At 47.5% G+C, this 22,098-nt stretch overlaps 1 protein-coding gene across 3 annotated transcripts in view; it reads left to right on the forward strand.

Annotated features, from left to right (window-relative positions):
- FGF12 (fibroblast growth factor 12) overlaps positions 1–10,618 on the forward strand; it is a 404,357-nt gene extending 393,739 nt beyond the window's left edge. For all 3 annotated transcript variants that reach the window (XM_060767257.2, XM_060767256.2, XM_060767254.2), the window contains one exon: positions 9,797–10,618. In XM_060767257.2, the coding sequence (XP_060623240.1) occupies positions 9,797–9,915 (119 nt within the window). In that variant the 3' untranslated portion in view covers positions 9,916–10,618. The remainder of the gene's footprint in view (positions 1–9,796) is intronic.
- Positions 10,619–22,098: the final 11,480 nt, after the last annotated feature.

The following is a 22,098-nucleotide window of genomic DNA, read 5'->3' on the forward strand; positions in this document are numbered from 1 at the left end:
TACTTGTTTGAACGGATTCTCCCCTATGAACCATGAAGATTGTTGAGATCTTCCAGAGGGGGCCCTGCTCTGGTGGGGATGAGGGATAGGGCCTTCTCGGTGGTGGCCCCTCAGCTCTGGAACTCTCTCCCACTGGAGATTAGAACGGCCCCTTCCCTCCTGACCTTTAGAAAGTTGGTGAAAACCTGGCTCTGGAATCTGGCATTTGATGAGTGAGTCAATAACTCTTGACCACACGGACGGATGGGGATTAATAGTGATTTATTCTGACGACTTGGCCTTATGTAATTATATGATTGTATTTTAATGTGTTTTATATTAGTATATTATTGGATGTGATGTTTTAAACTATTGTGTATGGATTCCTCTGTTGTAAACCGCCATGAGTCATAAATAAATGGGTGAGCATCACACATAAAAACACTGAAAAACACAGTGGAAGAGACTTTTAAAGCAAAAAAAAATACATTACAACACATGCGCAAAACTATATGCACACACATATATATGCACACAAAACACATATACACAGACTGGGCCACAGCAACGTGTGGCAGGGGATGGCTAGTAAATAATAATAAATAATTGAGATCCATGGAACGATTGGACGATGTGAGGGGAAAATGATTTTACTGATGAGATGAGGCTGAGGACTTGTGCTTTATGGATTTGTTCTCCATGCAAAGGTTGAGGCTTAGGACTCATCCTCCGGAGGATAGCAAGAACATGCCCCCCTGGCCTCCCATCCATTGCAATTGCTTCTTGGCGCATCCCAATCCGGAGCGCATCTCCACCCTCCTCCCTCCGCAGTCCTTTTGTCCTTCTGCTCTCTTTCTCCACCGCTCCTCCCTTCCTCACGTTCACAGGCACAACATCTGTGATAAACCGATTGTGGGCAGCATTTTTGCCCAGGAAACAGTCCCCTGTTCCTCCGGGGTCCCTGCAAACAGATGGCAGAAGGAAAGGAGGGAGAGAGGAGCAAGAGCTGCTCTCTCTGCTTTTTTGTAATGAAGGGTCCCCTTCCTTCCATTGTGTTTTCAAGGTCATTGCTTTGCCGAAGCCTCCTGCTTTGCAGGGCACTAGTATTCAAAGATCCATTGCCTAGTCAAAGCCATGGTATTCCCTGTAGTAACCTACGGATGTGAGAGCTGGACCTTCGGGAAGGCTGAGCCAAGGAAGAGAGATGCTTTTGAGCTGTGGTGCTGGAGGAAAGTGCTCAGAGTGCCTTGGAGTGCGAGAAGATCCAACCAGTCCATCCTCCAGGAAAGAAAGCCCGGCTGCTCATTGGAGGGAAGGAGAAGAGAGACTTGGGAAGTCTGATCTGGCCACGGTGGTCCACGCTCTTGTTACATCCCGAATAGACTACTGCAACGCTCTCTACGTGGGGTTGCCCTTGAAGACTGTTCGGAAACTTCAACTAGTCCAGCGAGCGGCAGCCAGATTGCTCACCGGGGCGACATACAGGGAGCATACCACCCCCCTGCTATGCCAGCTCCACTGGCTGCCGGTTCAGTTCCGAGCACAATTCAAGGTGCTGGTCTTGACCTATAAAACCCTGTACGGTTCCGGTCCAGTGTATCTGTCCGAACGTATCTCCCGCTACGTCCCACCTCGGAGTTTGAGATCATCTGGGGAGGCCCTGCTCTCGACCCCACCACTCTCACAAGTGAGGCTGGTGGGGACGAGGAGCAGGGCTTTCTCAGTGGTGGCCCCTCACCTGTGGAACTCACTCCCCGGGGAAATCAGAGCATCACCATCCCTCCTCTCCTTCAGGAGGAGGGTGAAAACTTGGTTGTGGGACCAGGCCTTTGGGCAACCAGGCAATTAAAGACCAGCAGGATGGACAAAATGGTATTAAAAACAGAACTATGAGACAGCAAACACTGACAATGTAAGGGAGGAATTTAGGTTTGTATTGATTTTATTGATTTTATTGATTTTTACTGGAATAATGCATGAAGCTGTTAGTAATTGTGAAATTTTACTGTAAGTTGTGATGATTGTTGTGATGCTGGCATCTAATTGTTGCCTTTACTGTGTAAGCCGCCCTGGGTCCCCTTCGGGGTGAGAAGGGTGGGGTACAAGAACCCCAAATAAATAAATAAATAAAAGTTGAAGTCCTTTGAATGCCACATCATGAGGAGACAGCAAAGCCTAGAGAAGACAATTATGCTGGGGAAAGTGGAAGGCAAAAGGAAGAGGGGCCGACCAAGGGCAAGATGGATGGATGGCATCCTTGAAGTGACTGGACTGACCTTGAAGGAGCTGGGGGTGGTGACGGCCGACAGGGAGCTCTGGCGTGGGCTGGTCCATGAGGTCACAAAGAGTCGGAGATGACTGAACGAATGAACAACAAAATATTCACCTTGGGCATGGCTTCCAGTTTGGAGCACCCATTCTTCCCAGTGGAAGCCAGTGCTTTTGGAGGATGTTTGCAATCGCCTCTCTCTTTCTTGACTGCTTTCCATCCCAGTCTTCTGTGCCCTCTTTCGTTACCTCCCCCTTTCTGTTGGTAAAGGCTTTCTCATGCTCTCCCTTTAAAAAGCAGCCCTAACAGACCACCTAACAGAAGTGACTGGACTGACCTTGGCCACAGGGAGGAGGGAGCAAGCTTGTTTTCTGCTTCCCTGGAGACTAGGACGCAATGGAACCATGGCTTCAAACTACAAGAGAGGAGATTCCATCTGAATATTAGGAAGAACTTCCTGACTGTGAGAGCCGTTCAGCAGTGGAACTCTCTGCCCCGGAGTGTGGTGGAGGCTCCTTCTTTGGAGGCTTTTAAACAGAGGCTGGATGGCCATCTGTCAGGGGTGATTTGAAGGCAATATTCCTGCTTCTTGGCAGAATGGGGTTGGACTGGATGACCCAGGAGGTCTCTTCCAACTCTTTGATTCTATGATTCTATGAAGGAGCTGGGGGTGGTGACGGCCAACACGGAGCTCTGGCGTGGGCTGGTCCATGAGGTCATGAAGAGTCGGAGATGACTGAACGACTGAACAACAACAACAACAAACAAACCATTAAGACATTGGGGGAGACACTAGCTGTACCCAGCCATGGGTTGCTGTGGCCCTCAGGAAACAAGATTTCCAGGCCTAGAACAATCTGGGCTAGGGAACTCCTCCCACTAAAGGTTTCCCGCTGGCTGGCAGAAGCCAGGCTTTTAAGGTGCAAGGCTATTGAAGATTATCCAGGTGGGCAACTGCAACATTCACATGTGACTCAAGTAGAAATGGAAGTGGGCCTGGTCAGGGAGTCGTTTTCATGCATGTGCTGTAACGTCTTTTGGTTTTTGGGTTTTCAAGTCCTTTAGAATCATAGAATCAAAGAGTTGGAAGAGACCTCATGGGCCATCCAGCCCAACCCCATTCTGCCAAGAAGCAGGAATATCGCATTCAAATAACCCCCGACACATGGCCATCCAGCCTCTGTTTAAAAGCTTCCAAAGAAGGAGCCTCCACCACACTCCAGGGCAGAGAGTTCCACTGCTGAACGGCTCTCACAGTCAGGAAGTTCTTCCTCATGTTCAGATGGAATCTCCTCTCTTGTAGTTTGAAGCCATGGCTCCATTGCGTCCTAGTCTCCAGGGAAGCAGAAAACAAGCTTGCTCCCTCCTCCTCCCTGTGGCTTCCCCTCACATATTTATACATGGCTATCATATCTCCTCTCAGCCTTCTCTTCTTCAGGCTAAACATGCCCAGCTCCTTAAGCCGTTCCTCATAGGGCTTGTTCTCCAGACCTTTTATCATTTTAGTCGCTCTCCTCTGGACACATTCCAGCTTGTCAATATCTCTCTTGAATTGTGGTGCCCAGAATTGGACACAATATTCCAGGTGTGGTCTAACCAAGGTGGAACAGAGCATGGGGAGCATGACTTCCCTAGATCTAGACACTATGCTCCTATTGATGCAGGCCAAAATCCCATTGGCTTTTTTTGCTGCCACATCACATTGTTGGCTCATGTTTAACTTGTTGTCCGCTGTGTGTGTTTGTGTTTTGTTTTTGTTTTTATGAGTGATGGTCACTCGTTTGCCTGATAGGTGTCTTGTGGCCAGATTTGGTGTCAATTCATCCAGTGGTTTTTGAGTTACGTTAATCCTACAATCAAACATTTTGGAGCTTCTTCCCCAAAGGGCCTTATTTATTTATTTATTTATTTATTTTGTGGTGCTTCTACCCCGCCCTTCTCAACCCCCTGGGGGGGGGGGGGGACTCAGGGCGGCTTACAAAAGGCACAATTCGATGCCCAACAGTTCACAAAATACTATGTACAAAATACAATATAACGACAACAGTTATAACTAGTTAAAACAAGCAAATTAATACAATAGCAGCAATAAAATCATCTTGTGGTCAGCGTTCGCCAATTCATAACTCCATAATCCATCCAGCATTGTCATTGTCCTTTCCTACTCTGGTCGTCATTGTCTTTTGTCCATCTGCCAGCTTACCCAAAGGCCTGGTCCCATATCCAGGTTTTTAACTTCCTTCTGAAAGAGAGGAGGGATGTTGATGACCTAATTTCCCCGGGGAGTGAATTCCACAGGTGAGGGGCCACCACCGAGAAGGCCCTGTCCCTCGTCCCCACCAGTCCCACTTGTGAAAAAGGTGGGGCCAAGAGCAGGGCCTCTCCAGAGGATCTTAAACTCCGAGGCGGGACGTAGAAGGAGATCCGTTCGGACAGATACACTGGGCCAGAGCTGTATAGGGTTTTGTAGGTCAAAACCAGCACTTTCAATTGTGCTTGGAACTGGATCGGCAGCCAGTGGAGCTGACATAACAGGGGGGTGGTATGCTCCCTATATGACGCTCCGGTGAGTAATCTAGCCACCGCCCGTTGAACTAATTGAAATTTCCAAACAGTGAGTAGGCTTGGGTAACCACGGAAAAATTTGTTTCTAAACTCGTTTTGTTTTTAGGGGGCCCTTGCGTTTCGTTTTTTTAAATAATTCCGAAATTTTCCTTTTAAAAATTTCAAAATATACGAAATTTCATAAAATTACGAATCGATTCATTAATGGCGGACGCGATTGCGCAATATGCTAAAAAAAACCTCCAAATGGGACAGGAGGAACTTCTGAAGCTTCCCTCTCCCTCTGTTGTTGACTGTTGGTGTGATAAAACAAACAACAACTATAAAACTTGCACCAGACATGCGAAAATAATTACGAAATAATTACGAAACAATTACGAAATAAATTGAAAAAATTGTTTCGAAACTAATTTACTCCTCACACTATTCCTGCATGGCTCAATATTGGATCGTAAGCTAATTTAAATACAAATTAATAACAAATTACAAAATTAACGAACGAAACCACCCAAGCCTACCGGTGAGTAATCTAGCCGCTGTCCATTGGACTAATTGACATTTCCGAACAGTCTTCAAAGGCAACCCCATGTAGACTGCGATGCAGTAATCTATTCGGGATGTAACAAGAGCGTGGACCACTGTGGCCAGATCAGACTTCCCAAGGTACGGGCGCAACTGGTGCACAAGTTTTAATTGTGCAAAAGCTCTCCCGGCCACCGCGGAGACCTGGGGTTCCAGGCTCAGCGATGAGTCCAGGATCACTCCCAAGCTGTGAACCTGCGTCTTCAGGGGGAGTGCGACCCCATCCAACACAGGCTGTAACCATATGCCCTGTTCGATCTTACGCCTTGTCTAGGAGATGCTAGAAGCTGTCATTTTCACGCATTCGCTGTGTTGTCATTTAGGTTAAGTCCTTTCTGCTGTTTTTTGGAAAGAGTTTATGAGTGATGAGCACTTGTTGGCCTGAGAGGTGTATCGTGCCCAAATTTGGGTGTCAATTCATCCAGTGGAAATAACAAGGAGGAGGGAGCAAGCTTGGAGACTAGGATGCAATGGAAGAATGGCTTCAAACTACAAGAGAGGAGATTCCACCTGAACATGAGGAAGAACTTCCTGACTGTGAGAGCCTGTTATGAACCCAAAGATTCCTGTTCTTTTGTGCAGAGTGTATAAGGAATAGTAAGGTAGTTTGGATCAATGAGACACTTTGGAGACCAAATTTGGCTTTGACACTATTCATGTAACATTTATTGAAATACAATCATCACAGAATCATATCAGAATCACATCAAGGAGAGCTCTTGTGCACACACACATTCACGCATATTCACGCACACACACCAGCGAAGATGATCAGTCTTTTCCGAGGAAGTGTAGATGCTCCGTTGCCATGGATCAGGAAGTGTGCAGATTGTAGGAGGTCCCCTGCATTTATAGGTCAAAATCCATTTTTCTTCATTTCAACAGTCAAGTTGTCCTGTTCTCTTTCAAGTCCTCTCAAGTCTTTGTTTTCTCCAAAGTTCAAGACATTCGCATTCCAGGCCTCATGACTTATGGGGTACCTCCTGCATGCATCCTGTACTCCATGTTGTTTTCTTCAGACCTGTTTCTTCTGCCCTTCTTCATACATACAGACATCCATTCTTTACAAGCCGTTCAGCAGTGGAACTCTCTGCCCCGGAGTGTGGTAGAGGCTCCTTCTTTGGAAGCTTTCAAACAAAGGCTGGATGGCCATCTGTCAGGGATGCTTTGTATGCAATATCCCTGCTTCTTGGCAGAATGGGGTTGGACTGGATGGCGCAGGAGGTCTCTTCCAACTCTTGGATTCTATGAAGTACAGCCTACAATACCTGGAGTCCAAGTCCCTGCTGCACTTCCAAGATCACACAGGATGTGATGCATGTTGAGGTTCTTCTGCCCAAATTGTGAGCCTTAGTTGCATGCATACCTTCATCCCAAAGCAGTTGCTCTACTCTGAACTTAAGAACAGAAAACGGAACGTTGGTGGACAGGAAAAGAGATTTAAAGATGGCCTCAAAGCCAACCTTAAAAACTCTGGCGTAGACACTGAGAACTGGGAAGCCCTGGCCCTTGAGCGCTCCAGCTGGAGGTCAGCTGTGACCAGCAGTGCTGCAAAATTTGAGGAGGCACGAGTAGAGGGTGAAAGAGAGAAACGTGCCAGGAGGAAGGCGTGTCAAGCCTACCCCAACCGCGACCGCCTTCCACCTGGAAACCAATGCCCTCACTGCGGAAGAAGATGCAGAGCAAGAAGAGGGCTCCACAGCCACACATACGGACCCACAAGGAAACCCATAATGGAAGACCATCTTACTCGTCCAACAAGGGATCGCCTAAGTAAGTAAGTAAGCATACCTTCACAAAGGCTGCCAACTTGGAGTGACCCCATGGATTCCAAAGGCAAGAAAGGATCCTTGGAGGTACTCCTCTGACATATTATATATGCACAAAACCAACCCAAAAGGGATCAGACTCCTGCCTCCTTCCTTTTGCCTTGAAGCCGACCTTACGGCAACCCCGAAGGCTTTGCTCTGCTTTGGCTTCTGAGTCCAGATCAAAGGCCTCCGTGATGCAAATCCTTTGAGGGCCTCTCCAGACTCCGAGGCAGCCGGCTGCTTTGCTGTTTGGTCTCGATAAGGAGCCAAAGCCGGGATGAAGACTGGCCCCGCTGCCCTTCTCAGAGCTTGCAGAGTTAACGCCGAATGGGAAGAGGAGCCTGAGCGGGAACGTCCACCTTTGTTTGTTCTGCAGTGAAGGTCTGGAATCCAAATTTCACGCAAAGGGAGAATGAGGTTGAATTGACTTGCTTTATCTGTTAGAGCCCAGAACCTTGTCTTTGGCAGGTGGGCTTCAAAAGGAGAGGGTGGAAACTGTGCAGCAGGAGAGAGGGGGTGGCGGGGAAAGAGTTGGAAAACCTGGAATCTCCACAGGCTTTATGGAAGCGTGGCCCTTTTGGAGATGAATTGGTATTCACACTATTTTGAAGAATCATAATCTTTGGAAAGAATCATAACCTTTGATAGATGGAGAAATAGAGGGAGAAAACATGGAGACAGAGACGGACTTTGTATTTCTAGGTGCAAAGATGACTGCAGATGAAAACTGCAGCCAGGAAATAAGGAGACGTTTCCTTCTTGGGAGGAGAGCAAGGACCTATCTCAATAAGATAGTGAAGAGTAGAGACATCAGACTGGCAACCAAGATCCATTGCCTAGTCCAAGCCATGGTCTTCCCTGTAGTCACCTACGGAGGTGAGAGCTGGACCTTCGGGAAGGCTGAGCGAAGGAAGAGAGATGCTTTTGAGCTGTGGTGTTGGAGGAAAGTCCTGAGAGTGCCTTGGACTGCGAGAAGATCCAACCAGTCCATCCTCCGGGAAATAAAGCCCGGCTGCTCACTGGAGGGAAGGAGACTAGAGACAAAGTTGAAGTCCTTTGGCCACATCATGAGGAGACAGCAAAGCCTAGAGAAGAGAATGATGCTGGGGAAGGTGGAAGGCAAAAGGAAGAGGGGCTGACCAAGGGCAAGATGGATGGATGGCATCCTTGAGGTGACTGGCTTGACCTTGAAGGAGCTGGGGGTGGTGACGGCTGACAAGGAGCTCTGGCGTGGGCTGGTCCATGAGGTCACGAAGAGTCGGAGACGACTGAACGAATGAACAACAACAAACAACCTTGGAAAGGACGTGGAGCTATGGCATCAAGCTACAGGAAGGGAGATTCCACCTGAACATTAGGAGAAACTTCCTCACTGTGAGAGCTATTCAGCAGTGGAACTCCCTGCCCCAAAGTGTAGTGGAGGCTCCTTCGGATTTTGGAAGAGAAAGTTAAAGGTCATGTAAAACTACAACTCCCAGGATGATACAGGGGTCTTTCCTGGGCCATTCATATCTTTATCAATGTGTTTGTCAATGGATTGGAGGGCAGGCTGATCAGATTCACAGATGGGACCAAATTGGGAGGGAGAGCTAATGCCCAGAGGACGGGACCCAGACCCAAAAGGACCTTCACAGATGGATCATAGAATCCAAGAGTTGGAAGAGACCTCATGGGCCATCCAGTCCAACCCCATTCTGCCAAGAAGCAGGAATATTGCATTCAAATCACCCCTCCAAAGAAGGCGCCTCCACCACACTCCGGGGCAGAGAGTTCCACTGCTGAACGGTTCTCACAGTCAGGAAGTTCTTCCTCATGTTCAGATGAGAGTTGATTGGCCAAAACTAACACAATATTTCAGCAGGGACAAATGAAGAGACCACACGTAGGATGTGTGACATAAGGCTTGGAAACAATCCACTGAAAGGGATCCAGCAGTGGATCTAAAGTGCAGGACAGCAGATCCCACCAAAACATTAGAAAGAATTTCCAGAATGTAAGAGTTGTTCAAAAGAGGAATCTGCTGCTGTTTTGGAATCTGCTGAAGTCTCCTTCGCTGGAGGTTTTTAAGCAGAGGCTGGATGGCCATCTGTCAGGAGGGTTTTCTCAATGGCTTTTAAAATGTCCTTCTCTTTCTCCCACTTTCTCACATTGTTGGCAGAATGGAGTTGGTTTGGATAACCTCTGGAGTTCCCGTCCATGTTTTTTATGGTTCTATAAGGAAGGGGATGTAGAGTGGAGAGGCTGAGAGGAGGAAGTCATAGGGTCTGGAGAACAAGCCCTATGAGGAACGGCTTAAGGAGCTGGGCATGTTTAGCCTGAAGGAGAGAAGGCTGAGAGGAGATATGATAGCCATGTATAAATATGTGAGAGGAAGCCACAGGGAGGAGGAGGGAGCAAGCTTGTTTTCTGCTTCTTTGGAGACTAGGACGCAAGGGAACAATGGCTTCAAACTACAAGAGAAGAGATTCCACCATACTATCTTTTACTGGGGGGGGGGGGGGGGGGGTCATGTTCGACTTCAGCCAGCTATTTGTAATTGTGTCTGAAGTCTGAAACCTCACGATGTCTCCCCTTTCTCTCTCCTCCCCAGTGTGCATGTACAGAGAGCCTTCCCTGCATGAAATCGGAGAGAAACAAGGCCGCTCCAGGAAAAGCTCGGGGACGCCCACCATGAACGGAGGCAAAGTGGTCAACCAGGACTCCACATAGCCGGGGGAGCCCCCGCCAACATGGCCGCCACCGCCTCGCTGACCCCCGCATCCGACCTTTGACCAACTGACCAACCAACCAACCGTCCACTTGCTCACGGAGACGCCATCAGCGCCCCGCGGAGCAGGCAGGGGCTCCCAGGGAGTGGACGTGGGTTCGGGACTCCGCTGCCCTTCCTTCCTTCCTTCCTCTTTTCTTTCTCTCCTTCCTCTTTTCCTTCTTTCCTTCCTTCTTTCCTTCCTTCCTTCCTTCCATCCTTCGGCCTGTGCTTGGAACGGGGAGGCCTTGCCTGGTTCGGCGCCTTTGGCGACGCGACACACCAACACCGAAACCCACACGACAACGCCCGGCGAAGAGGGGCGGAAACGGCGAAACCAACGCGCATAGATCTATTTTCAATCAGGACTCCATTAACATGAAATAAATATAAATAATATATATATAATATATATAATATATATATTACAGAAATATATATATCACAAAACAGCAAAGCTGTTTGCTCTGTGATCAAAGATGGGGAGGGGAGGGAGGAGGAATTGTTCATCTCTGCATAAGAAATAACAATGATTAAAAAATATATAATAATGATGATGACGACGAATTAATTCTTATTATCTAACAGTAATAAATTACGTAATAAAGGTGTTATCTTTGAGAAAAAAAATAATAAAAAATACACATTTGCTTTTGGAGAATCAAACTTTGGTTTGTGTTGTGGAAAAAGGGAGCCAAAGTTGGAGAGAGGAGATTCCATCTGAACACGAGGAAGAACTTCCTGACTGTGAGAGCCGTTCAGCAGTGGAACTCTCTGCCCCGGAGTGTGGTGGAGGCTCCTTCTTTGGAAGCTTTTAAGCAGAGGCTGGATGGCCATCTGTCAAGGGTGATTTGAATGCATACAGACATCCATTCTTTACAAGCCGTTCAGCAGTGGAACTCTCTGCCCCGGAGTGTTGTGGAGGCTCCTTCTTTGGAAGCTTTTAAGCAGAGTCTGGATGGCCATCTGTCAAGGGTGATTTGAATGCATACAGACATCTATTCTTTACAAGCCGTTCAGCAGTGGAACTCTCTGCCCCGGAGTGTGGTGGAGGCTCCTTCTTTGGAAGCTTTTAAGCAGAGGCTGGATGGCCATCTATCAGGGGTGATTTGAATGCAATATTCCTGCTTCTTGGCCTAATGGGGTTGGACTGGATGGCCCATGAGGTCTCTTCCAACTCTTTGATTCTAGGATTCTATGATAAAGGAGGAGGAGGAGGGCAACGTGATGTCATATCTCGGTGGTGGTTTTGGGGAGAGTTTAAACCCAATCTGGGTTTGAGTCCGAACTTCCTAAAGGAATCATCAATGGCACTGAACCAATGTGGGCGAGGCAAAACTACGGTCAGGTGGATCTGGAATTGGTTAAATGGACGAACCCAGAGGGTGATTCTCCCCAAGGCTTCCTCTTCGTCCTGGAAAGAAGTGATGAGTGGAGTGCCACAAGCAGGGTTCCGTCCTGGGCCCAGTCCTGCTCAGGATCTTTATTCATGAGTTAGATGAAGGGCTAGAAGGCGGGATCATCAAGTTTGCAGACGACACCAAATTGGGAGGGATAGCCAGTATTCCAGAGGACAGGAGCAGGATTCAAAACGATCTTGACAGATTAGAGAGATGATGGGCCAAAACTAACAAAATGAAGTTCAACAGTGACAAATGCAAGATACTCCACTTAGACAGAAAAAACAAAATGCAAAGATACAGAATGGGGGACGCCTGGCTCGAGAGCAGTACGTGTGAAAAAGATCTTGGAGTCCTCTTGGACAACAAGTTAAACATGAGCCAGGAATGTGATGTGGCGGCAAAAAAAAGCCAATGGGATTTTGGCCTGCATCAATAGGAGCATAGTGTCTAGATCTAAGGAAGTAATGCTACCCCTCTATTCCGCCTTGGTTAGACCACACCTGGAATATTGTGTCCAATTCTGGGCACCACAATTCAAGAGAGATATTGACAAACTGGAATGTGTCCAGAGGAGGGCGACTAAAATGATCAAGGGTCTAGAGAACAAGCCCTATGAGGAGAGGCTTAAGGAGCTGGGCATGTTTAGCCTGAAGAAGAGAAGGCTGAGAGGAGATAAGATAGCCATGTATAAATATGTGAGAGGAAGCCACAGGGAGGAGGGGGCAAGCTTGTTTTCTGCTTCCCTGGAGACTAGGACGCAAGGGAACAATGGCTTCAAACTACAAGAAAGGAGATTCCGTCTGAACATGAGGAAGAACTTCCTCACTGTGAGAGCCGTTCAGCAGTGGAACTCTCTGCCCCAGAGTGTGGTGGAGGCTCCTTCTTTGGAGGCTTTTAAACAGAGGCTGGATGGCCCTCTGTCAGGGGTGATTTGATTGCAATATTCCTGCTTCTTGGCAGAATGGGGTTGGACTGGATGGCCCAGGAGGTCTCTTCCAACTCTAGGATTCTATGATTCTTTGGGGGAGGTGGCTCTTTTGAAGTTTGCACTAAAACCCATGCTGAAAGTCAGGGGAGGGACAGAAACGGGTTCCTCCCCAATTGCTATGGCTCCTGAATCTTCGATACCAATTCCATGGATGAGATGCCAAACTTGGTGAGTACCATCAGATCTCCATATCCACAGATGATGCCTCCTTGAATTCCCCTATCCACAGCTTGACAATATGGAGAAATATTCCAAAAAGCCAACCTTGATTTTGCCATGTTGTATAAGGGACACCATTCTGTTACACGATTATACATCATGGGGACTTGAGCATCAATGGATTTGGATATCCATGAAGGGTCCTGGAATTAAACCCTTGCAGATGTCAAAATGCTGAATGTTTGGAAAGCCTTTTGAGTGATAACGTTGGTAACGTTTTTCTTTTGTTTGGAGTCCTCTTGGTATCTTGACACTGTGCTGCCACGTGCTGGGCCTGTAATAATTGATATTTTTTTTAAACAGGACGTGCTCTTTGTGCCCAGCGGGGAGCCGGGGTGCCTCGGGTGAGAGGCCTTCAAGGATTTTCCCACACACAATCTTTAGAAGGCTTGAAATGTTTCACAAAGTTCTTTATTATTGCTTAGGTCTTCAATAAAACAACAAACACTTCTTGGATCGTCAACAGATTAAACAAATGCTTCTTAACTTGCCCCAAAATTGCTTGGAGAACTATTTCTTTAACAAGGAAAACCCTTTTTTAACCCCTCCCAGGCTGTCCACTATCTAAGCTTTGCTGATGTGGGTTCTACTACCGGTTCCAATCTGCGTCTTGGGTCCCGAGTAGACCTACCAGTCAAAGCTATGTAGATTCTCCAGCTGGAGTTCTTTGGGTCTGCAAAACTGTTTTCTTTCTAAACTTTAGGACTGTTTCCCTCAGATGCTGTAAAGCTGAGAGGCTGTAAGCTCCCAGCCAGAGTTTTGGGACTGTTTTTCCCCGGAATTTCTGCCCCGGATGCTGTAGGAAATGAAGCTTTTCTACAGATGGAACAAATCCACGTCCTGTAGCTTAGCTTTCCACTATAAGACTGAACTAAAAATGGCTCCCTCTCTTCCCATGGCCCTGGGGAAAGGGGTGGAACCAAAACTTTACAATGATAGACAGGTGGCTAGCCCTATGATTGCAAACCAAGGGAAGCCTCCTGGTTGCAAATGCATGGAACCTTGGAATATATGCAAACACTCAATAGAAAGAAAATGAAACTGAAGCTCCTGGTACAGCTGTACCAGCACAGACACCTTGTGAAATTATCCTATGAAAGGGAATGCATTTTTGGTTTTCCAGGCAGAGAGCATTTCCCTACCACTCAGATCTGTAGACCCAGAGGTCTGTGAACACAATGTGCATGCAGAACTGCACACTGTCCATGCAGCTGTGCGTTGTCTGATGTACAATGTGTGTTACATGTGAAAATGTACATAACATCTGACTATTTTTGCATTGCACATGCAAATTTTTATTTATTTATTTATCTTGTCAGGAGCAACCAGACAATTGTATTATATTTTTAACAAAAACAAACAAACATACAAAAGACACAGAGTTTGCAAGCTTGGTAGTTGATTAGATGTCCTTTGACCAGTATCTGGCCACTTGGAGTGCCTCTGGTGTTGCCGCAAGGAGGTCCTCCATTGTGCATCATGTGGCAGGGCTCAGGGTGCATTGCAGCAGGTGGTCAGTGGTTTGCTCTTCTCCACACTCGCATGTCACGGATTCCACCCTGTAGCCCCATTTCTTGAGGTTGGCTCTGCATCTCGTGGTGCCAGAGCACAGTCTGTTCCGCGCCTTCCAAATCGCCCAGTCCTCTGTGTGCCCAGGGGGGAGTCTCTCATTGGGTATCAGCCATAGATTGAGGTTCTGGGTTTGAGCCTGCCACTTTTGGACTCTCGCTTGCTGAGGTGTTCCAGCGAGTGTCTCTGTAGATCTTAGAAAACTATTTCTTGATTTAAATCGTTGATGTGCTGGCTGATACCCAAACAAGGGATGAGCTGGAGATGTCTCTGCCTTGGTCCTTTCACTATTGGCTGCTACTTCCCGGCGAATGTCAGGTGGTGCAATACCGGCTAAACAGTGTAATTTCTCCAGTGGTGTAGGGCGCAGACACCCCGTGATAATGTGGCATGTCTCATTAAGAGTCACATCCACTGTTTTAGCGTGGTGAGATGTGTTCCACACCAGGCATGCATACTCAGCAGCAGAGTAGCATAGCGCAAGGGCAGATGTCTTCACTGTGTCTGGTTGTGATCCCCAGGTTGTGCCAGTCGGCTTTCATATGATATTGTTTCTAGTGCCCACTTTTTGCTTGATATTCAGGCAGTGCTTCTTGTAGGTCAGAGTGACTCCTCCCAGGTATTTGGGTGTGTTGCAATGCTCCAGTGGGATTCCTTCCCAGGTCATCCTCAGAGCTCAAGATGCTTGACTATTCTGAAGGTGAAAAGCACATGTTTTAGATGGATTAGGGATCAGCTGGTTTTCCCTGTAATAGGCAGTAAGAGCACCTAGAGCTTCAGAGAGCTTCTTTTCAACCATCTCAAAGCTCCCTGCTTGAGCGGTGATGGCACAATCATCAGCATAGATGAAACTCTCTGTCCCTTCTGGCAATGGCTGTTTTTTTTGTTTTTTGTTGTGTCAGGAGCAACTTGAGAAACTGCAAGTCGCTTCTGGTGTGAGAGAATTGGCCGTCTGCAAGGACGTTACCCAGGGGATGCCCGGATGATTTGATGTTTTTATCATCCTTGTGGGAGGTTTCTCTCATGTCCCCGCATGAGGAGCTAGAGCTGATAGTAGGAGCTCATCTGCGCTCTCCCTGGATTTGAACCTGCGACCTGTCAGTCTTCAGTCCTGCCGGCACAGGGGTTTAACCCACTGTGCCACCGGGGACTCCAATGGCTGGTCATTTGTATAAATGTTGAACATGGATAGAGCAAGCACACTCCCTGGAGGCAGACCGTTCTTCTGCTTCTCTGGCCCTGGAACTCAACAAAAAAGCTCCTGTTTTGTACCAGACTTCCTATGAGGCGGGTGAGGTGGTCGTCCTTTGTGATATTTTACATTTTTCTCAGGAGGAGGCGGTGACAGGTCTATGAAGACAGCTCCTGTGATCTGCTGCCTTTCAAAGCCATCTTCTATGTGCTGAGTCAGGTTCAACACATGTGATGTGCAAGCCAGCTTGCTGTGGGATCAGACATGGGTCTATTTTTTCCGTAATTCTATGCAAAATAAGTCTCTCCAGAACTTTGTAGAGGTGGCACAACAGGGAGATTGGTCTGTAGCTTTTTGGGTCATTACGGTCTTTGCCTGGCTTCAAGATGGCGATGACTCTTGCTTTCCTCCAGATTTTGGGGATCTGACAGGATGCAGTGCAGTTGTGAGTATGAGCCATAGGAACCAGAGAGACTGAAGTCATAAAAAGTTCAGACTCCAAACCAGATCAGATCCTCTTCTCTCCATGATCCCAATAGGCAGGGGAAGTTGATGGTCCTTCTCAGGTGTCCCAGCAATGGAAGAAGGATGATTGATGCTGAAGGTCAGGGGAGGGACAGAATTAGATCCCTCTTTCTTTCCATCTTAGGTTCACATGATTGCCATTGGTGGGTCGCTGTCCCCTCCAGGCCCAGAATGAACCTCTCTTGCGTTGACCTGTTTCCTGACTGCCTGGCTTCCCTTTCCCTTTCCCTTGCCAAATCCTGTCTGCTGTGAGAAGGGCCCAGACGGCCGCCCAATGTGTCCTGAATGCCGATGAAGCTTCTCCTCATCCTGGAGAGGCAAGCCTGCCCTTCCTTCCTGCGGGGAAGATGGTGGAGGGGCTCCGAAATGGCACGGCGCACCGCGATTATGCCGGGCAGCATGTAATGAGCAGAAAGGAACAATGCACGCTCGCAAACCCATTCTTAACAGCGTCTTAAGATGCTAATCCGCTTTTTCTCCACTTGTGTTTGGTGCCCAGGGATTTCCTGCATTTTTCATCGGGAGTTTATTTTTGTAGCACGCAGCGAGAGTTGATATGTATTTGTTAGGGCTTAGCATTGACTTAGGGAAAGGGGGAAATGCGCTTCTTCTTATCAGTCTTGTTTTCTCCTTGCTGTGGTTGCCTGCCTTGCCATCATTTCTGACCTGGAGACCCCCCCCCCCCCCCCATTGCACAATGGGTTAAACCAGTGTTCCTCAACCTGAGTGTTCGGACCCCTGCAGGGGGCCGCAACGGGGTGTTGGTGGGGTTCAGAATGCTCTTTGGTTATAGGTGAACTATAAATCCCAGCAATGACAACTCCCAAATGTCAGGGTCTATTTTCCCCAAACTCCACCATGTTCACATTTGGGCATATTGAGTATTCGTGCCAAGTTTTTTCAACCTGTTTTTTTAATTTGCTATTTATTAGAAATATTAATTATTTAAGTACATAAACCAGTGTTTTACTGAAGTGTCAGTACTCAGCTTACCCACACAGATGAACTCAGCTGACCTCACAACCTCTGAGGATGCCTGCCATAGATGCAGGCTAAATGTCAGGAGAGAATGCTTCTAGAACATAGCCATACAGCCTAAAAACCCTAGAACAACCTGGTGATTCAGGCTATGAAAGCCTTCGACAATACATCGAAGCACACACACACACATGAAGAGGCAGACGTCTTCATTTAGTTGTCCAACTTTTGTATCTTGCAATGGGCTTGTAAACAACAAACTCAACTCAAATAAATCACATTGTTGTCATTGTCGTCATCAACTGCATGAAACCCGTGTGACGTCTGATCCCAGCCATTGGTTCAATCTGTCAGTCAGACCTCAGGTTGGGTTGTTGTACGTTTTTCAGGCTGTATGGCCATGTTCTAGAAGCATTCTCTCCTGACATTTCGTCTGCATCTGTGGCAGGCATCCTCAGAGGTTGTGAGACCTGAGGTTGCCCCAAGGCCTGAGATGATCCTGAGTCTTCCTGCTTCCCGTGAGTGCAGAAAACACCAAAAGGGCTGCAGGGCATCTGATTCTGCATTGCAGCAGCTGCCTCTCAGAGCCTTCAGCCCATCTGTCATCTCATCAAACGGAAATGGAACATGTCAGAAACCAGCTTCCCTTCCATCAGCAGCCTTTTCTCTCCACCTCAGATGTGGCCTTCTTTAATGGTTCAACCCACCGTCCACCACTCCACCTGCTGTTCCTACATCTCCTTCTGTTGCTGAAAACTCACTAACACCTTCCCTTGGCTTTTTTAGCTGAAGCATCACATTCCTGGCTCATGTTTAACTTGTTGTCCACGAGGATCATCACGTTTGCAGATGACACCAAATGGGGAGGGAGAGCCAATACTCCAGAGGACAGGAGCAGGATTCAAAATGATCTCCACAGATGAGAGAGATGATGGGCCAAAACTAACAAAATGAAGTTCAACAGGGACAAATGCAAGATACTCCACTTTGGCAGGAAAAACGAAATGCAAAGATACAGAATGGGGGACGCCTGGCTCGAGAGCAGTATGTGTGAAAAAGATCTTGGAGTCCTTAAAGACAACAAGTTAAACATGAGCCAACAACGTGATGTGGCAGCAAAAAAAGCCAATGGGATTTTGGCCTGTATCAATAGGAGCATAGTGTCTAGATCTAGGGATGTCATGCTCCCCATGCTCTATTCCGCTTTGGTTAGACCACTTTACCTGGAATAATGTGTCCAGTTCTGGGCACCACCATTCAAGAGAGATATTGACAAGCTGGAATGTGTCTAGAGGAGGTAGACTAAAATGATCAAGGGTCTGGAGAACAAGCCCTATGAGGAGCGGCTTAGGGAACTGGGCATGTTTAGCCTGAAGAAGAGAAGGCTGAGAGGAGATATGATGAGGGCCATGGATAAATATGTGAGAGGAAGCCACAGGGAGGAGGGAGCAAGCTTGTTTTCTGCTTCCTTGGAGACTAGGATGCAATGAAACAACGGCTTCAAACTACAAGAGAGGAGATTCCATCTGAACATGAGGAAGAACTTCCTGACTGTGAGAGCCGTTCAGCAGTGGAACTCTCTGCCCCGGAGTGTGGTGGAGGCTCCTTCTTTGGAGGCTTTTAAACAGAGGCTGGATGGCCATCTGTCAGGGGTGATTTGAATGCAATATTCCTGCTTCTTGGCAGAATGGGGTTGGACTGGATGGCCCAGGAGGTCTCTTCCAACTCTTTGATTCTATGATTCTATGAGGACTCGAAGATCTTTTTCACACGTCCTGCTCTCGAGCCAGGCATCATCCCCCATTCTGTCTCTGCATTTCATTTTTTCTGCCTAAGTGGAGTGTCTAAGTGAAGTAGTCTGCATCAAAAGGAATGTTGTATTGGGTTCAAGGGAACTCAGTTCTGTTTTGGGTAGACCTTCTTACCTGGAGTAACCCTGTGTCCAGTTCTGGGCAAATGAATTCAGGACATGGATATGGACAAGTTGGAAGGTGTCCAGAAGGCACTCCTGGTTGTAAGAGTCTGTTGGGCTCTCCTTCTTTGGGGGTCTTTCAAAAGAAAAAAAAGGTTTGGATGCCCATGTCTTAGGACAGTGTTTCTCAACCTTCCTAATGCCGTGACCCCTTAAGACAGTTCCTCCTGTTGTGGTGACCCCCAACCATAACATGATTTTCGTTGCTACTTCATAACTGTAATTTTGCCACTGTTATGAATCGTAATGCAACTATCTGATATGCAGGATGTATTTTCATTCACTGGACCACATTTGGCACAAATACCCGATAGACCCAAATTTGAATACTGGTGGGGTTGGGGAGGGGATTGATGTTGTCATTTGGGAGTTGTAGTTGCTGGGATGTATAGTTCATCTACAAGCAAAGAGCATTCTGAACTCCACCAAGGATGGAATTGAACCAAACTTGGCACACAGAACTCCCATGACCAACAGAAAATACTGGAAAGGTTGGGTGGACATTTACCTTGCGTTTTGGAGTTGTAGTTCACCTCCATCCAGAGAGCAATAATGATAGATCTGGACCAAACTTGGCACCGATACTCAATATGCCCAAATGTGAACACTGGTGGAGTTTGAGGAAAATAGACCTTGACCTTTGGGAGTTGTTAGTTGCTGGGATTTATAGTTCACCTACAATCAAATCATTCTGAACTCCACCAATGTTGGAACTGAACTAAACTTGCCACTCAGAAATCCTGTGACCAATAGAAAATACTGGAAAGGTTTGATGGGCATTGATCTTGATTTTCGGAGTTGTAGTTCACCTCCATCCAGAGAGCACTGTGGACTGAAATAATGATAGATCTGGACCAAACTTGGCACGGATACTCAATATGCCCAAATGTGAACACCAGTGGAGTTTGAGGAAAATAGACCTTGACCTTTGGGAGTTGGGAGTTGCTGGGATTTATAGTTCACCTACAATCAAAGCATTCTGAACTCCACCAACGATGGAATTGAACTAAACTTGGCACTTGGAAATCCTGTGACCAATAGAAAATACTGGAAAGGTTTGATGGGCATTGATCTTGATTTTCGGAGTTGTAGTTCACCTACATCCAGACTCAAACAATGATGGATCTGGACCTAACTTGGCACGGATACTCAATATGCCCAAATGTGAACACTGGTGGAGTTTGGGGGAAATAGACCTTGCCATCTGGGAGTTGTGATTGCTGGGATGTATAGTTTACATAGAGTCAAACAGCATCCCGAACCCCACCAACAAGAGTATTGGGCCAAACTTCCCACACAGAACCCCCGTGACCAACAGAAAATACTGTTTTCTGATGGTCTCTGGTGACCCCTCTGACACCCCCTGGCGACCCCCCCAGGGGTCCCGACCCCCAGGATGAGAAACGCTGTCTTAGGAGTACTTCAGTTGTGTTTTCCTCCATAGCAGAAAACCCTTCAAGGGGGATGTTACAAAACTACATCAGTTCCTGAAACACAACCGCGCAGCAGCACAGAAGACAGGTTTAGGAGCAGCTGCTTCGGGCCCAAATTGCCACGTTCTCCAAAACCCACTCAGTTTTCACTGCTTTGGGTGCATCCATTATTCATACCGTAAAAACCCTTTTGCTGTTGAGAGGAAAGCCTTGCTCCGGAGAAGCTCCTCGCCAGCTGTGGATTCCGAGACACGGACCGGGAATCTGCAAATGGGAGGGAAGGTGCCGGTCATGTGAAATATGAATGGCCCCAAATGGAGCTGCAGCTAAAGAAGGGGGAAGAAGGGGGCTTTGCTGTCTCTCACAATGGCTACTTTGCAATGAGGAGTTGCCTGAACATCAAGCAAAAAGTGGGTGCCAGAAACAATATCATACGAAAGCTGACTGGCACAACCTGGGGATCACAACCAGATACAGTGAAGACATCTGCCCTTGCGCTGTGCTACTCCGCTGCTGAGTATGCATGCCCAGTGTGGAACACATCTCACCACACTAAAACAGTGGATGTGGCTCTTAATGCCGCATTATCACGGGATGTCTGCGCCCTCCACCACTGGAGAAATTGCACTGTCTAGCTGGTATCGCACCACCTGACATCCGCCGGGAAGTGGCAGCCAATAGTGAAAGGACCAAGGCAGAGACATCTCCAGCTCATCCCTTGTTTGGGTATCAGCCAGCACGTCAACGACTTAAATCAAGACATAGTTTTCTAAGATCTACAGAGACACTCGCTGGAACACGTCAGCAAGCGAGAGTCCAAAAGTGGCAGGCTCAAACCCAGAACCTCAATCCATGGCTGATACCAAATGAGAGACTCCCCCCTGGGCACACAGAAGAGTGGGCGACTTGGAAGGCGCTGAACAGACTGCGCTCTGGCACCACGAGATGCAGAGCCAACCTTCAGAAATGGGGCCACAAAGTGGAATCCACGACATGCGAGTGTGGAGAAGAGCAAACCACTGACCACCTTCTGCAATGCACCCTGAGCCCTGCCACATGCACAATGGAGGACCTTCTTGCAGCAACACCAGAGGCACTCCAAGTGGCCAGAGACTGGTCAAAGGACATCTAATCAACTACCAAACTCACACATTTTGTATTTTCTCTGTTTGTCTGCTTTGTTCTGTTAGAAATGTAGTATATTTGACTGGCTGCTCTGACACGAGAAATAAAATAAACGAGGAGCAGCATTGAGAATGTTTGCATGCGATGGCTTGCATTTACTGTAAACATGATGGGATGTAATGCGAAAACAGCTTCTCTGGTCCTTTGGGTGTCTGGCTTCCTCATTAGCCTTCGTTTCCTACACAATCCCCTTCATTAGCCTTCAGACTCTACGTCTTCATTAGCTTTCATGCCCTTCTCCTTCTGCCTTTTGCAGAATCATCCAAGTCTGCAGGTTTGGGGCTTCTCCAGAGCTCTTTGTGGACCCAAAGGACACAAAAAGGAGTTCCTGAAAGTTAAGACACCGAAAAAGGATCTCTCCTCTTTGCAAAGCCCGGCCTTGGGTACTAGACTAATCTGATCTCTTTTTTCGATAGAGTTACAAGCTGGGTAGATGCGGGGAATGCCGTGGATGTAGCGTACCTGGATTTCAGTTAGGCCTTCTTGGACAAGGTCCCCCATGACCTTCTGGCAAGGAAACTAGTCCAATGTGGGCTAGGCAAAACTACGGTGAGGTGGATCTGGAATTGGTTAAATGGATGAACCCAGAGGGTGCTCACCAATGCTTCCTCTTCATCTTGGAAAGAAGTGACGAGTGCAGTGCCGCAGGGTTCCGTCCTGGGCCCGGTCCTGTTCAACATCT

This window comes from Anolis sagrei, chromosome 3, assembly GCF_037176765.1.
Source record: "Anolis sagrei isolate rAnoSag1 chromosome 3, rAnoSag1.mat, whole genome shotgun sequence".
In the NCBI taxonomy this organism is placed as follows: Eukaryota; Metazoa; Chordata; class Lepidosauria; order Squamata; family Dactyloidae; genus Anolis; species Anolis sagrei.